Source organism: Zeugodacus cucurbitae, chromosome 6 (genome assembly GCF_028554725.1).
Source record: "Zeugodacus cucurbitae isolate PBARC_wt_2022May chromosome 6, idZeuCucr1.2, whole genome shotgun sequence".
Classification (NCBI taxonomy): Eukaryota; Metazoa; Arthropoda; class Insecta; order Diptera; family Tephritidae; genus Zeugodacus; species Zeugodacus cucurbitae.
The window spans coordinates 39,803,104-39,819,001 of NC_071671.1; the positions used below are offsets into that span (position 1 = coordinate 39,803,104).

A 15,898-nucleotide genomic window follows, 5' to 3' on the forward strand; every position below is an offset into this window, starting at 1 on the left:
ACATTTCGTATGGAATAAATTGATTTTTTATTGCAAATTCGGGTGAATGCTTGTTGTTTGTATTGTTATTGTTGTACTTTATAGTTCTTGTTTACTGTTTGATTTTGTCTATGGCGCGCTGTCATTTGTTGACAACGTTGCATTTTGAGCGCGCAAATAACTCATTCCGTTTCGGTCATTTTAATTTCCTTTACAGATGGCGAACCTATCAAACTTCCAGACAATTTGGAGAGCTTGCCAAGGGCTGACAGTTTCCCGTCACAGCGACATCGGTGGAATACAAATGAGGTCAGTTTTATTTACATTGATTTGAGTGTACATAAATTTTACATAAAAACAACAACAAAAGATAAAATAGGAAAATAAAATAAAAAAGGAACATTTGGAAAGCATATGCAATAATATTGGAAGCAGCCAAATTAAATCTAAGGAATTTGAGACCCAGTAGGCAAGAGTTTGTGTTTTTATGACACTCTGTTAGATATCCGATGGTTTTAGCACTTCATACTAAGATCTATTAGTTTTAAATTTTACTAAATTTATTTTATTAAAAAACATTTCGGATTTAAAATTTAACGGTGATAACGGTGAATATGGTTTTTTAAGTTCCAAAAAAGATCTGATCTAATTGATATACTTAATTATAAGATCTGGGGCGTCGTCGTTTCAATTTGAAACTAGTTTTATATGGTAGACAAATATATTTAAGTGTACTGAGTGAATCGGAATAACCTAAAAAATTCTAAGATTTATGTTTATTTTTGTAACGGAAAATACATAAAGTAAGCATTAATTTTATGTGCTTGTGAACATGAGAATATATGAATATGTCTTCAAAGTAAAGACGGCAATTTTTACTTCATTTCGAAAGAATTTAAAATAAATGATAAAAAAAAATAAAAAATGTATTTAACTGTACACAGGAATAATATTACTGACCGCCCTTGCTTCTTACATTGGATAAAATAAAGCGCAAAATATAACAATTGTTCTTGAATTTAATAAATATTAAAACAGAATGCTCGTTAGTACTTGATATGTCCAGTGAAACCGCGCCTCAAATGGAATTGTTTCGTCCAAAATAGTCAAGCCTATTTCCATAGCACTTTTTGAAAAGGGTTTTCTTTAATAAATCACCATAGAGCTCACCAGTTATCATTCAGCCAATTGTAACCAGCTTTTCAACTCCTGACGATGAAAAGCAATACTAGGCTATGAGAGGCCTACCTTCAGGTTTGTCTTTGTGAAATATTATTTGGCTGCAGTCTCTTACATTACTCACAGCACATCCGTTTTGAATTTTGAATTCTTTAACTCAAATTTCGATTCATCTGACAAAATAACGTGATTTCAAGAAGAGTCGGCATATTAACTTAAGTTTTCGCAAAATTTAGCCGGTAGACGGTCCTTTATGGCAAAATTACTTTTCATTCCCATCTTAACCAATCTTCTTCGCATGGGAAGTGATGAAATGTTTAAGTACAGGGCTCTTTTATTGCTCTAACATAAATTAATTGATATTTTTTATTTAATTGCAACTTTATTCTGTCGCAACTCACTTACAGAATGCTTAGATTGAGAGCAGTTGCTTCTATGGGGATATGTGCAGTTTCAAATTTACTACTTCTTTTCAAATTTAGAAGGATGTCCCATCAAATTCTTGCTGTTCATTGCTTTAAGCTTCAAATTAAATACCAAATTAAGAAAAGCATGTTTGGATTTTATTTCGTCCGATAGTGTATATAAAGAACTTAGAACTTGTATGCTATCGTAATATTAACTCGGAGAAAATAATCGCACTTATTCTTCATATTTGCTTAAAACATTTTACCTTTTAGGCTTTAAATTATTAAATGATAAGTCGACAATGGATTGAAGACCTATATAAAATTAGAAAAAGTTTACTTTTTTCAAGGCACTCCTATTTTGCTTTTCACATTTTTGAGAAATAAAGTTTATTAAAATCCATAACACCTTATCTGTTCTCCATATTTGAAAAACCTGGAGAACAGGACTGGAGAGTTTAGATATATTCGGATGTTTTTCCAGCTGGCGTAGCTTTGTTCATTGTCGTTTAAATGCTTATGCAGTCATCCCAGTATTTGCGACATTCACCGTCATGAACTTTTATAATAATCACTATTACTTCCTCTGACCCAGTGCTATAATTTATTTATACAGATAATGGTTTAGAAATATATTAAACGTTTTAAAATATTGCTGCCTGGAGATCCTAAAAACTTCACACAATAAATATGGATTTTGAAATCCAGGGAGGTTAAATTCTTGATTCTATAAAACACGTAGAACTTATTTGAACTGCTTCCACTAACTTGAACTGTCACTTCTCAGCGCATCATCTAAGCGTTTTCTGACAGTTAAACCACCGTTAACATTTCAAACTGCAACGGCAACAACAAAAAGATTACATACGGCATACCATATCAAGAAAAAAATTGAAAGGGAACAGCAAAAGTGACAGTTGTAAAACAACTATAAGTGAACATAAAGCATTTCACTCGTGTCCCCAAGAGCACGAATGTGTAGTAAAACACATCAATCGCTTTCAACTCGGCGAAAAACTGAAGTCGCGTACACGTGACACGAGTACAACTAAAGGAAGACATCAACTGCGCTGACAAGTTGTCATTTTTAAACGGTGTGTTGACATTAAACAGATTTTATGGGCAACTCGTAACTTTTTTGTTGTTGGCACGCGCTCATGCCCAAGGATTCAAGGCATGTTCTCAACTGTCACCCAGCAACTGTCTGACGTGATGCGGTCAAAGGTGACTGCGAAGGCTGTGAATGTGTGAATATGTGGGTTCACTTGATGAGCATAAGGTTGACTGATGAATGTTTGTTGAGTTTTTGTTGTAACTGGTTGAAGTCCTTGTTTATTTGGTGTGGCAAACATTTTTGTATTTTTATTACAACTTTTCGGTTGTTTGTGTGTTGTTTGGTTCGCAAATTTATATATTTACTATTGTTTTGAATTATTTGGTTTGTTAATCTCACTTAATTAGGTAAATTGTGAGGGTTTAGAGTCAATTGATGGATTCAATAATTTATATTAAATTAACATTTATATTAGGAAAGACATTTTATGGCTTCTAGTTTGGTCAGACTCGGCGAAATATACCTTTACGTAACACGTATTCCCTGAATCGTACCCAGCAAGTCTCAGCGGAATGTTTCCTTAGTCGTGCACTACTCTATTAGTTACCACATTAATTAATTATTCGAGTCGAAGATGAAGTATTCGTTATCGTAACCAAAATTAACAGATAAATACAAATTGATAACTACCAAGGTTTAAGTTTAAACATATGCTAGGGCAATTGTGTATTATAGGGTGTATGTTATTGTCACCGTTTACGTGATTATAGACGAATCCATAATAGCGCTCCATTCATTTTTTCTCCTTTCAATTAGGCGCCAATTGAAAATACCAAGCGACACCAGGTCGCTCTCCGTCTATATCTTTCCAACGCTGTCTCTGTTGCCATCGAACACTTTCAAAGCTGGAGCGCTTTTGTTCATTCGGACTAGGTGAAGTTATGAGCGCAGCCACTGTCTTTTTATTCGCTGAACTATGTCTATGTCGTCAAATAACTTTTAAAGCTCGTACCAGCTCGCCTCAGGTATTCGCCATTTCCAATGTTCAAAGGACCATAAATCTTCCGCAAAACCTTTCCCTCGAAAACTCGTAGTGCCATCTCATCGGATGTTGATATCGCCCATGTTTCTGCACCATAAAACAAGACGGTAGTGATGAGGGACTAGTAGAGTTTGGTTTTTGTTCGCCGAGGGAGGACCTTACTTTTCTATTGCCTACTCAGTCCTGTTTGAAATAGTGATTCTGCGTTGGATTCCAAGGCTGACATTGTCTAACACCAATGACACTGCTGGTTCCAAGATAGACGAAATTATCTACAACTTTAAAGTTATGACAAAATGCCGAAGACAGCTTCTTTACTCACCCTAGCATTGAAATCGCTATCGATTTTAACATCGTGGCGAGGGATGCGCACAAAGGTGCGTTCTAGGCGCTCACAGAAGCCATTTTTGGTCACATCATCCTTATCTTTAGTCGGGGCGTGCGTCCAAATCAGCGATATGTTGAAGAACTCCGATTTGGACCAGGACTCGACGACGGAGTCTTTCTACCACCACGAATTTTACATTGAATTTGCGCTCCTTTATATGGCCGCTGTAGTAGATTTCACAAGGACCTACCTTCTTCCCTTGGCTTGGCCTCCTTGAACTTCTACACATGACCTCATCCCTCTGGGTAACATTTTAGTAATTATAAATTTGCATTATTCAACCAGCATTTTCGACATAAGTTCAAATTCTCGCCAAAAACTATGCGTACTTGTTTTTCTTTTAATGTGATATCTTTTTGCACAGCTGTAATTGGTGTTTTGTTGCAGCGATAGCGCGTAAAAAATCGCGGTGACGCGCAATTTAAAAAGTTAAAAAATGTTCACCGTTGTTTATGCAGAAATTCACCGGCTTTCGGCAAAGACACTTTTTGCATTGTTATTATGTTTGTTTTGTTTTTTTTTTTTTTGCGAAAAGTATTTGTTTGGGAGTAACAATTTAACTTTGTGATTTTGCGCTTGTCGTAATACACCGTGAAATTCGGTGTTTTCTGCTTGTTGCTGTTGATTTTTCTGTGTTTCGCTAGCCGTTTCGTTGAGGTGCTTTATAGGCGAAAATGCGCCGTCGTTTTCGGTTTTAAGTTCGAAATAAAATTAAAAGCTCGCGGTCAGCCGCACCACAACGCCAATGACATAGCGGCCTGTGGCTGTGGCTGTGGCTGTCCGGCGGTGGCATCCGGTTGCGGTCGAGTTGTGCTGTGTGCCAGTGTCGTGGGTCAAGTTGGACGGCTGGGCGGCAGGTGCTCACACCACACACCTGAGATGCTTGCGGTGGCCAAAGTGACAGTGGGCTTATACATGTGTAGTTGTTTGTTGTTGTTGTTGGTGCACTTTTCGTTGTAAACGTGGTAAAATAAGCGTGCGTAATTTTATTTATGTTTGGCAGATGATGTTATTGCATTTTGTATGCACAGCAACCAGCAACCGGCAGCTCGGCCAGTGAGCTGCCGCCAGCTCCAGGAATTTACACTTCCATATGTACTTGAGGCTCCTCACACGTTCCGTAGTCATCCCCCAACGTTTGTGTGTTTTTGTTGTTTGTTTGTTTTGTCTTTTTTCTCGTCGTTTTTTGGCATATTAATAAACTTTTATTTTTAATTTAGTCAACTTGTTCGGCAAGTGTGCCTACAAAATCACAAACATGTGTGTGTGTGTGTGTATGTGAGAGCGCACGACCGTACACATGTATTCGTGTAAATCCACGAAGCGACATTCAACGCTCACTTCCCGCAACTTCGCGCGCTCGTAGGCACATACTCTTGCCATTTTTATTAGTAGTTCTTGGGATCATAAAATCAGAAGTTGAATCTGCCCTCGTCTTCCACCCCTCCACCCATCCACCACTCTTCTTTGCAGTGCTTTTTGTATGTGTATGCGTGTGCTCCGTTAAAGTTTACTGGGCAAATGGCAAATGAATATTTGCGGTTGCTCTTAATTCACGTGAAAAAGAGATAAAAATAAATAATGAAAATAAAAATTTGGTGGCATAAAAATACCTCAGCAGTGAATTTTCATTTAAAGTTTTTGTCACTTTACGCGCAAAAAAGTAGCGTGTGTCCGCTCTCTGTGTTGGATGGACGTCACGTGACGTGTAGTTTATAAAGTTGGGTTTATGTTTTTATTTATATGAATGTACCTTTGATCGCACGATCGTCTCATAAACCAGTTGATACGAAAGTGTTCGGAGATGACCAGCTGGTTCAATGGTGTCATTGCCGTTATGTAGTACAACGGTGGGGTTATTAAATCGAGGTAACTGTGTCTTTTGCTCTTCACTGACCAACTATTTACATGTTGCTTAACTATAAAATAGTCACTCAAGTCCCCCCTGTAGGTTGTTTTCTACATTTTATAACAGAGTGAAATTTAACGAATAACGGTTTTTGGAAAAAATAAATGTTTTTGTTAAAAATTTGATTAAGTTAAAAACAAATAAAGCTGTATCTCTTTTAATAATAATAGGTTATATCTTCTTCTTCTTCTTCTTGACTGGCATAGACACCGCTTACGCGGTTATAGCCGAGACCACAACAGCGCGCCACGTATCCCTCCTTCTGGCAGTTTGTCGCCAATTGGTTATACCAAGCGAAGCCAGGTCCCTCTCCACCTGGTCCTTCCATCGGAGTGGAGGTCTCCCTCTTCCTCGGCGTCCACCAGCCGGTACTGCATCGAATACTTTCAGAGCTGGAGCACTTTCATCCATTCGAACAACATGACCTAGCCAGCGTAGCCGCTGTTTTTTTATTCGCTGGACTATGTCTATGTCGTCGAATAACACATACAGCTCATCGTTCCATCGTCTGCGGTATTCGCCGTTGCCAATGTTTAAGGGACCATAAATCTTCCGCAAAACCTAACTCTCGAAAACTCCTAATGCCGTCTCATCGGATGTTGACATCGTCCACGCTTTTGCACCGTAAAGTAGGACGGGAATGATGAGAGACTTGTAGAGTTTGGTTTTTGTTCGTCGAGAGAGGACTTTACTTTTCAATTGCCTACTTAGTCCATAGTAACACCTGTTGGCAAGAGTGATTCTGCGTTGGATTTCCAGGCTGACATTGTTATTGCTGTTAATGCTGGTTCCCAGGTAGACGAAATTTTCTACAACTTCAAAATTATGACTGTCAACAGTGACGTGGGAGCCAAGACGCGCATGCGCTGACTGTTTGTTTGACGACAGGAGATATTTCGTCTTGTCCTCGTTCACCACCAGACACATACGCTTCGCTTCCTTATCCAGTCTGGAAAAGGCAGAACTAACGGCGCGGGTGTTGTTTCCAATGATTTCGATATCATACGCCTGTAGCTGTACACTCTTGTAGAAGATTGTACCTTCTCTAATTAGCTCTGCAGCTCGTATTTTTTTCAGCATCAGGTTAAATAAATCACACGAGAGTGAGTCACCTTGTCTGAAACCTCGTCTGGTATCGAACGGCTCGGAGAGGTCAACTTACACAGCTGTATTAGTTTTGCGGGGATACATCGCGGCATAAAGGCAGCTCTTTTTCGTGCTGTCGAAAGCAGCTTTAAAGTCGACAAAGAGATGGTGTGTGTCGATCCTATTTTTACGGGTCTTCTCCAAAATTTGGCGCATGGTGAATATCTGGTCAGTTGTTGATTTTCCAGGTCTAAAGCCACACTGATGCCGCCTTAGGTACGTTCTAGGCGCTCATAGAAGGTATCTTTGATCACTTCGTCCTTCTCTTCCGTCGGGGCGTGGGCGCAAATCAGCGATATGTTGAAGAACCTCGCTTTGATGCGAATTGTGGCTAGACGTTCATCCACCGGAGTGAATGCCAGGACTCGACGACGGAGTCTCTCTCCCACCACGAATCCCACACCGAATTTACGCTCCTTTATACGGCCGCTGTAGAAGATGTCACAAGGACCCACCTTCTTTCCATTCGCATTTCTTGGATTGCGGTGATGTCAGCCTTTACTCTTAGGAGGACATCAACCGCTGGGCACCTTCCCAATTAAGGGTCCGGACATTCCAGGTGCATTCCCTTAATTCGTAGTCCTTTAAACGTTTACAGTGGTCGTCATCAAAATTGGGGTCTCTCATCCGTGGCTGTTGCTTCCTTTTCATTGGGGGGTGTTTTTATGTGGTGGGTCCCAAACCCTACGCACAACCGCATAAGCGGGTTTCGCCTTCTCACTTTAGCTCGCCTCCAAACGGATGTCTGTTGGCTACCCAGAGGATACTTGGTCTAAGACCGGAAGTCGTGAGCTGCTTGAGCCACATGTAAAAGAATCGTTCCTGGCCACTCCCAAGTGAATGACAGTCAGAAACTTTCCTCACTTACGTGAACTTCTACATATGACTCCATCCTCCATTTAGGTTATATGCCAGAAACAAATTAGGTCTTTCCTCGTACCTCGTACCATGCATCCTAAAAATTTTGCATGAATTTGATCACGTGATCCAATAACGCAAATTATATTATATTATTATTGTTCACTGATTCTTTGGAACTTTGGAAATTTTGGTAGAGCTGCATTTCACGTAATACGGATTTGATGTTCGATCTCTTTATTATTTGCCTTCGTGCGATTTTTGTCCGCCCAAGAGAGGTGTCCCCTTAAGAGAGTGGGTATCTAGTTTCAGAAATAAACAAATTATAATTATATATGTAATACGCTTTTAAATAAACACATGCCATATATCTATTGGCATTTTTTTGGTTTTGCGTTTTTGAAAGAAAACATTTTTGCAAATGTATTTCCAATTTTTGAATCAAGAGGTCGAATGCTATAAGGTCTTCATTGTAGTTTGGTTTGATAAAATGTAATTACTTACTTCGGTTATATCTTCAGAATCTGTACAATTATAATCAATAGTTTCTAAATTTTCTTCTATTACAACATCTAACTCGAGTTTACGTTTTCGGTGCATGTATTTCTATCTATTGCGAAAAAGTCATCGAAAGGTTTTTTATAATGAACAAATTAAAGCCAAAGTTAACGACAAATCATTTTCGGGTTCGAATTCAGATGTTAGATAGCGATTTCTTTATAACCGGGCTTTTTCAAAGCAATTTTTTAGGGTTCCCGGTTGAATCTTCGCCCAAGCTTATTTTGTAAAATATATGACGTCTAAAACAGCAAGTCTCTATTCTTACCATGATATTTTTAACCTGAAAATATCGTTAATGAACTTTTAAATTATTAACAATTCCTTGATCCAAAGGCTGACAAACTGAAGTCGTACTACTAGGTAAAAAATTGTCTTCACACTTATCTCGCGAAGGTGAGGGTTCGCTTCCGCCCAACAAAGGTTTTGGTTGGATTGCTTGTGAAAAAATAATCTCTTTGTCCATTGAGAAGAAGTGTTTTGTCTAATGGTATAGTAAATAATTGACCGCGTCCTCCCAAGAGAGAGTTCGTCTATGTATACATTTGCTTTGCGGAGTCCATTGACTTTAAATAATTTGAGTTTCGTTTTTTTGCTAAGAAAGAATAATTAATTGTCTTGTTATTTGGAGCTGTTGGAGTTATTTTTTAGAGAATGCGTTCAAGTGCTAAAGTTTTAATTGGGGTCGACTGAATGGATTTTTGCAAGCAAATGAAATTGACTACCCTATAACGTACGGCGGCGAAGAATTGTCAGAATACGGTCGGAGGAAAACATGCCTGACGATTAGAATCTCAATGTGCTATACCCAATCCATAAAAAAGGAGACCCTACAATCTGTGCCAATTATCGTGGGATCGTAAACATCGCCTATAAGGTTCTGTAGAGCGTACTGTGTGAAAGACTAAAGCCCACAGATATATTTTTGGATAAATAAAAAACAGTTCTTTCATCAAAACTTGTTTTTGTTTTTGGCGTTTTTTATGTACCGTATCTTATGTTTAATAAAAATATAATAATAATAAAAATATAAAAAAGATGAATAAATGTTCGGGAAAGAACACTTCCAGAACACCTCAATTGAGTTGCCAAAAACAAACATAGAGGCACTATTCTCTGAGTAAAAAATCGAATATCTGTTGTGTGAGTTTACATTGCAAATTGTTATTCAATTGCTGTTCGTTGCAATGTTTCAATCGATTAGTGCATTCTTAACAATATAGCAAGCGATAAATCAACCGAATTGTCTGTACTTAAGGCTAACCCTCTTACTTCCTTTTGGATTACTGCCAAGTACACATGTGAGACCACCAACACACACACATGCAATGCATATATGCACATAAATAATAACTCTTGCTTATGTCAGCACGTAGCACATCCTATTCCGTCTATTACTCTTCATATTTCATGGAGGTCAAAGGATGTTGAAGGATGCCAAAACGCGATGGCGCTACCAGATGTTGGCTGCCGCGACCTTTCACTCGAAATAAAAATGCAAACGACGATCGAATGTGATTTGTATAATAAATAAATATTCCTATTTCTCAATCAGCTAGCTTGCTTGCTCGCTTGAGTGTACGAGTGTGTGTGTGACCTCGGAAAACTTCGCAAATGCCCTGGGGAAAAAAGTGTCACCATCAGCGAAAGTACACTCTTTCCGAGTGGAGCGTGAGGGCCTGAGCTGAGTGCTTTAGGCGTTTTATTCTACTCATCCACTGGTACCTAAAAAGTGGATTGCGTTGTGAATTCGAAACCAACCGAGCTATTGAGTGTTGTTGTGTGTTTACGCTAAACTTATCAATTTGTTTGTCATTCTTGATTTATCGTGAATAATTTAAGTGTACAGTTGATCTCCTTTTTGCACGGTTAACTGGGACAAATCAAATTTTTATATAAAACTCGCTATTGGGACCAATTTAAGAAAAAAATCGTGCAAAAAATAGAAAACGTGTAAAAAAGATCTTACTTTACATGAAAATCTATCTATTCGTACAGAGAATTTACAATGTTGTTGTTGTTATAGACTTTTCTGAAATTATATGTATGTGCATATTACTGTTAGAAGGAACAAACAACAACTATTCTGGGAATGGTAAAAAAATAATACATTTCAAAGTTTCGTCAATAATCGCTGTGTCTTCTTTTTTCTTACTTCTTCATATAGCTTCATTTATTTGTTAACGTATTGAAATTGTTGCAACCTTTTCACTGGCTTTCGAATCTATAATTTGTATTTTTTAGTTTAAATCTAATTCAAAATTTATTAAATTATATTAACAGAATTGGATTTGTGACGTATTGACGTATGGGATTTTGATTTTATTGCAAAAAAGTATACAATTAAAATAAAAAATCCGTGTAAAAAAAGTAAAACCGTGTACAAATGGTAACTGGGAAGTGTTCAAAAACACCGTGCAAAAAAAAAAATCGTGTAAAAAGGAGATCAACTGTATCTGGATATTCTCGCAAATTTATCTATGCTGTTCTAAATGGGTTCATTGAGCATTTTTAGCAAACAAGTTGAAAAATATTATTTCACTAGAAATTAAAAAAAAATTAATTTCATATAATTACTTGCTATCCAGTCCCGAATTCCTAATCAGAGTTATTTCAAAAGTGGTTGTAACGACAGATAAATAAATAAATATTTTCTCATGGTACAAAATAGTTTCAGAATATTTTAGACCCTTCTATATGCTCGATTCCTATAACAAATTACGTGCCCTAAAAGTGTTAATCTCTTTTTAATGACCGAAGGATTCCTACTACCATCAATTTCTGATCAGAGATGTCCTCATACTAGGGACCACAATCACCTCATGATATATAGTATATATAGCTATGATTTATATAGCATTAAATGTGTTCATTCAGCTTCGCCTACTGTGTAAAGTTAAATTGCTAAATACCTACATACATATGTATAAAGTTGACCACCAAACGATTTCCGACCTAGCTTGATTTGAAGAATTATCAGGCATGTTGTGGAAATCGTGCGATTTCAATTCGGATCCGAAATGACAATTCGTTCAATTTAATTTGATTTTTAATTTCAATGCGAAACAACTGATTTCTTTGTTCTGACAGTTTGACAAAACAAATAAAAATAATAATTCGTTGGTTCAAAATTTAAAATAATTAGAAATTAAGTAGTTTCATTAAATAAATGAGGTTTTTTATGGCCGATTATGTGTTGAAGGAGGCTGAACGAATTTATCGGTAGAATCGAAATTCGACATTTGAGAGATTTTTTCATTAAACTAATAAGCTTAAATTGTTATTTATTTGTCTTTGTCGTCTTTTAATATATATTTGCTGAAATCATCTCGATCTAAAACGCAAAGCGAGCTTTCATCAATGCAGAGCGTAAGCCAAAAGCCTTTTTTTCTATGGAACGTTATATACAGTAAATGCCCGTTCTATGTAAATACAGATTCACTCAACAAATAGTGTGAAGTTAAGTGTTCGTCAAGTGTCTTATTTTTGAGTGTCATGAAAAATCCCAAAAGCATATTTGAATAGAAAAGTGAAAGGCGGATTTTCAAAATCACTTTCGTGCTTTTTGTAAGGACCGCAAGTATACAAGGATCCAGCTGCAGCTTGTTGTTATGTGCTCGACTTGTTCCTATATGTACTTATGTATGTGTAAATGTGTTCGCAGATGCTTTGATTGCGGCAAAACCGCGTGCCACGTCTAATTCGATCAGCGTTGTCCTTGTGCGCGCACTTATTTCCTCTCTGAATACACGCTTACATACATGCCAATATGTATATTATTTATTTATGTACAAATGTCCTTCGATTCCGTACTTTCAGCAAATACTTGGTTTATAAATCGTTGTTTAGCATCCATTCCTGCGTTTTGCTACTAGTTCGGAGATATTTATGATGTATTTCATATGCAAAACACACACACACTCACTCACAGAGATTCATAAAGGATAGAACATATGCTGCATGCGTGGCATTTACTCCTTTTACGCTCTTCTCTTCTTCATTCACATTAAATATTCATGCGTTTCAGCAGTTCGGCTGTGCTCCACCACAGGAGCGGCTGTCCAGCGTGGCTGTCGCAAGCCAAAAATTCCTTGGTGTTCGCTTTGCCACAACAAATTGCCATGAATACTTGAATGCTAACCCTTTGGTTAACTCTTAACTTTGATTTGTTGTGCGCGTTCTGCTTGGGAATAGTTGAGTGCCCTTTCTTCTTCTGCTGTTCTTCACTACCTTCTCTTAAGTTTTGCACATATGTGTGTGTGTGTGTGATCCACACTTATGCGACGCTTAATTAACTTAAGTTTGATTTATAAAACCACTCGCATTCGCCACGGGTGCGCTATAAAATTTTAGAGCTTTACTTTTGTTTGATTTAATCTGTGTGATATTTTTCCTTGTAGAGGTAATTGTAAGCGTTGAGCGGTAAATATTTAAATATTTATTTAATATGAAGCTACTTATGCTTAGAAGAGCACGTATGAATGTATATTTTTGAGACTTATATTTATTTATATATTTTATTTTATTGCCTTAGTCGCTTTCAAAATACTTGGGAAAAATAAACATTTCATAATTTTCCGAAAAAAGATTATTAGAACGAGCAAAGATCCTAAATAATTTGAGTAATGTCCAGTTTTGTTAAGTTTATATTTGCGCACTGATCAACACCAACTAGATCGCTATCGAGGCGCCTAATTTCGATTTCAGCAGAACGCACTATATCCAAGATGTTTTTAAACATAATCAAAAGTTGTCGCCACCTCGCCATCTTCAAGAGAATTTTGAATATGTCGTTCGTTGAATTTTCAATCATACTTATGCCCATTGTGTTCGATTAAAATCGCTACTACTGGTAAAGATAAACCTTACTGAGGACTAGAGTTTTATGGATAATACCAAGATTAGTAATTTCCTTTAATTCCAAGTATGGAAGTATGGAAAAATAGAGTCGATTATCTCGATGAAACATCATCTCACCTCGATTAGGTTCGAACACTTAAACAAATCTTTTTTTTGTGCAAATTGGTTGCTTAGGAATGGTTACTTAGAAATGCGAGAAAAGTATTTTAAGATTTTTATTTACGAGAGCAGCATTTATCTCTTCGTTGCTTCTTAACGACCACTATAAACTTTCATCGTGTATGTATAACATTAAAATTATAATTTATCATATTTTTACTAAAAAGTAGACTACCTTGAAACTTCCAAGACTTCCAATTTATTTGAACACGTGCTCGACATGTTTACGCATACACACATCGAGCACACGCACCCGTGCGTATACGCACTTAAGTGGCCAACTGTAGTAAGTTGTAGATCTCGTTATCTGCTTTTCGTTATAACGTCACAACAATGATGTTCGCAGTATAATTCCATCGCAAAGCTAATATTTTCTTAATTCTTGTCTGCTCATATTTACTTAAGTTTATTTATGTTGTTGTTGTTTTTGGCATTACAGCAAACATTAAAAGCATTTTTTGCACATTTCCAGGAAATCGCAGCAATTCTTATCAGTTTTGATAAGCACAATGAGTGGCAATCCAAGGAAGTCAAAACCAGGTGAGCCAAGCCAAAATTATTGCGTTGAATTTATCTCGTAAGTTGAGTGGTTGTAAGGTGTCTCGTAATATATGTAAATATTTATGGGAGAATATCATTTCGTAATAGCCGCCAAGGCTTTTACCAATATGTACATGGTATATTGTTGATACGAGTTCCAAGTGCTTTGACTAGTTGGTCGCCTAAGACCATTTAAGTAAAAACAAAATATTTATTGAGGGACTTAGAAAACCTGAAGCTTACTATGTTACTGTGCAATTTATACCAACATTCTCAGTTATTCACTTATGGTAAGTAGTAAAGTTGAGAGTTACCACGGCCATTGATAGTGATGACCTTATATCGTTCTTCCTCTTCACTATATGATTAGTGCCTACAGAACTTATTTGATTAATTTAAATATTAATATAAAATATGTATGTTACATAGTCAGACAATCCTAATTGATACTAAAACTTTTCTCAGATATTTGAAGAAGTTTTTTCTCTTTGTAATGTTGTACGGTTTTATGAGAACCACTTATCTGGCAAGGTATACGCGTTTTTTATTGATAGCATGGTACTGGGGATAGAGAAAGCCTAGGAAGCTCTATTGAATAACTACTAGAGAATACATAAAGTACAATATACACAGATAGCCAGGCAACACTCCTCATCTTGTCGTCGCCCATGACCAATTCCGGCATAGTCCATAACTGCAAGAAGGCATTGAGCTCACTGGGACAAACTCCACATAGACTTGATCTGGGTTTCCCGGCCACAGGAACGTTTTTGGTAACGAAAAAGCATTCTAGTTGTCAAAGGCAGGAGCATTTCTAGATAAATACGAGGTAGATTTAATTCCATGCCCGCTAGGATCGATTTTGAGAGAGCTCTATACAAAATTTGGACAATTAGCTGAGATCAAATGGAAACTCACAACCGAATGCAAAATAACTAAACAGATATGGCCAAAATATGACAAGACAAGAACTAGGGATTTATTAAATAGGTCCAGAAAAAGTATTTTCAGACTTACAGTTACTATAACAGGGCATTGACCATTTGGAGCACTTGCGATGAAAATGGGTATGCCCTACAATAGCATTTGGCACGGTTGTGAACAAGAAAGGAAACAATTTTCCACTTTCTCTGTAGATGACCATCTCATGTCGCACATCCGACACAGAAAGCATCAAAAAGGTTAATTCTAATTCAGCTCGAAATAAAAAGGGCTGTACTCCTACCTACCTATCTACTTGGATAGTTTGGCTACTATGGTATCTAAAAGCTATCTTACAATCCCTATAAACGTTAATAGTTTTTATGCACCCGATTTTGGAAACTCCATGTAGGGTATCTTATTGCTGATTTTATACGTGATTATTTATCACGTATGCTTCATTAACCCTCTTCCTCTATTTACAGACCGAAGAGCGGTTCGTTGCTGTTGTACTCCCGCAAGAAGGTGCGCTATCGTCGTGATGGCTACTGCTGGAAGAAGCGCAAGGACGGCAAGACGACGCGCGAGGATCACATGAAGCTGAAAGTGCAAGGAACAGAGGTAACTGAGTTGTTATTGTTGTTTGTATGAATACACAAAGCTTTAAGTAGCCATAAAAGGTTCACACTTTGTTGGCGGTAATTTCCGCATAAGCTTTGTTGTTGGTGTTTGCATTAGCGTTTTTTGTTCGCCGAGCCGGACAACACTTGCTGTGCAATTAGGCAATTAGAGCCAACTCCATGCGCTTGCTTCTTTGGTTTCCTTCCTGCTTGACAGCTTTTTTGATAACCTCTACTGGCTTTTTTCCTTTTTCCCCAATTTTTTACACATATTCTTC

General features: G+C 37.2%; 1 protein-coding gene across 3 annotated transcripts in view; it reads left to right on the forward strand.

Annotated features, from left to right (window-relative positions):
* LOC105216879 (uncharacterized) overlaps window positions 1-15,898 on the forward strand; it is a 68,436-nt gene that overhangs the window by 33,169 nt on the left and 19,369 nt on the right. For all 3 annotated transcript variants that reach the window (XM_029043292.2, XM_029043294.2, XM_029043293.2), the window contains 3 exons: window positions 197-288; window positions 14,012-14,079; window positions 15,486-15,621. In XM_029043292.2, the coding sequence (XP_028899125.2) occupies window positions 197-288; window positions 14,012-14,079; window positions 15,486-15,621 (296 nt within the window). The remainder of the gene's footprint in view (window positions 1-196; window positions 289-14,011; window positions 14,080-15,485; window positions 15,622-15,898) is intronic.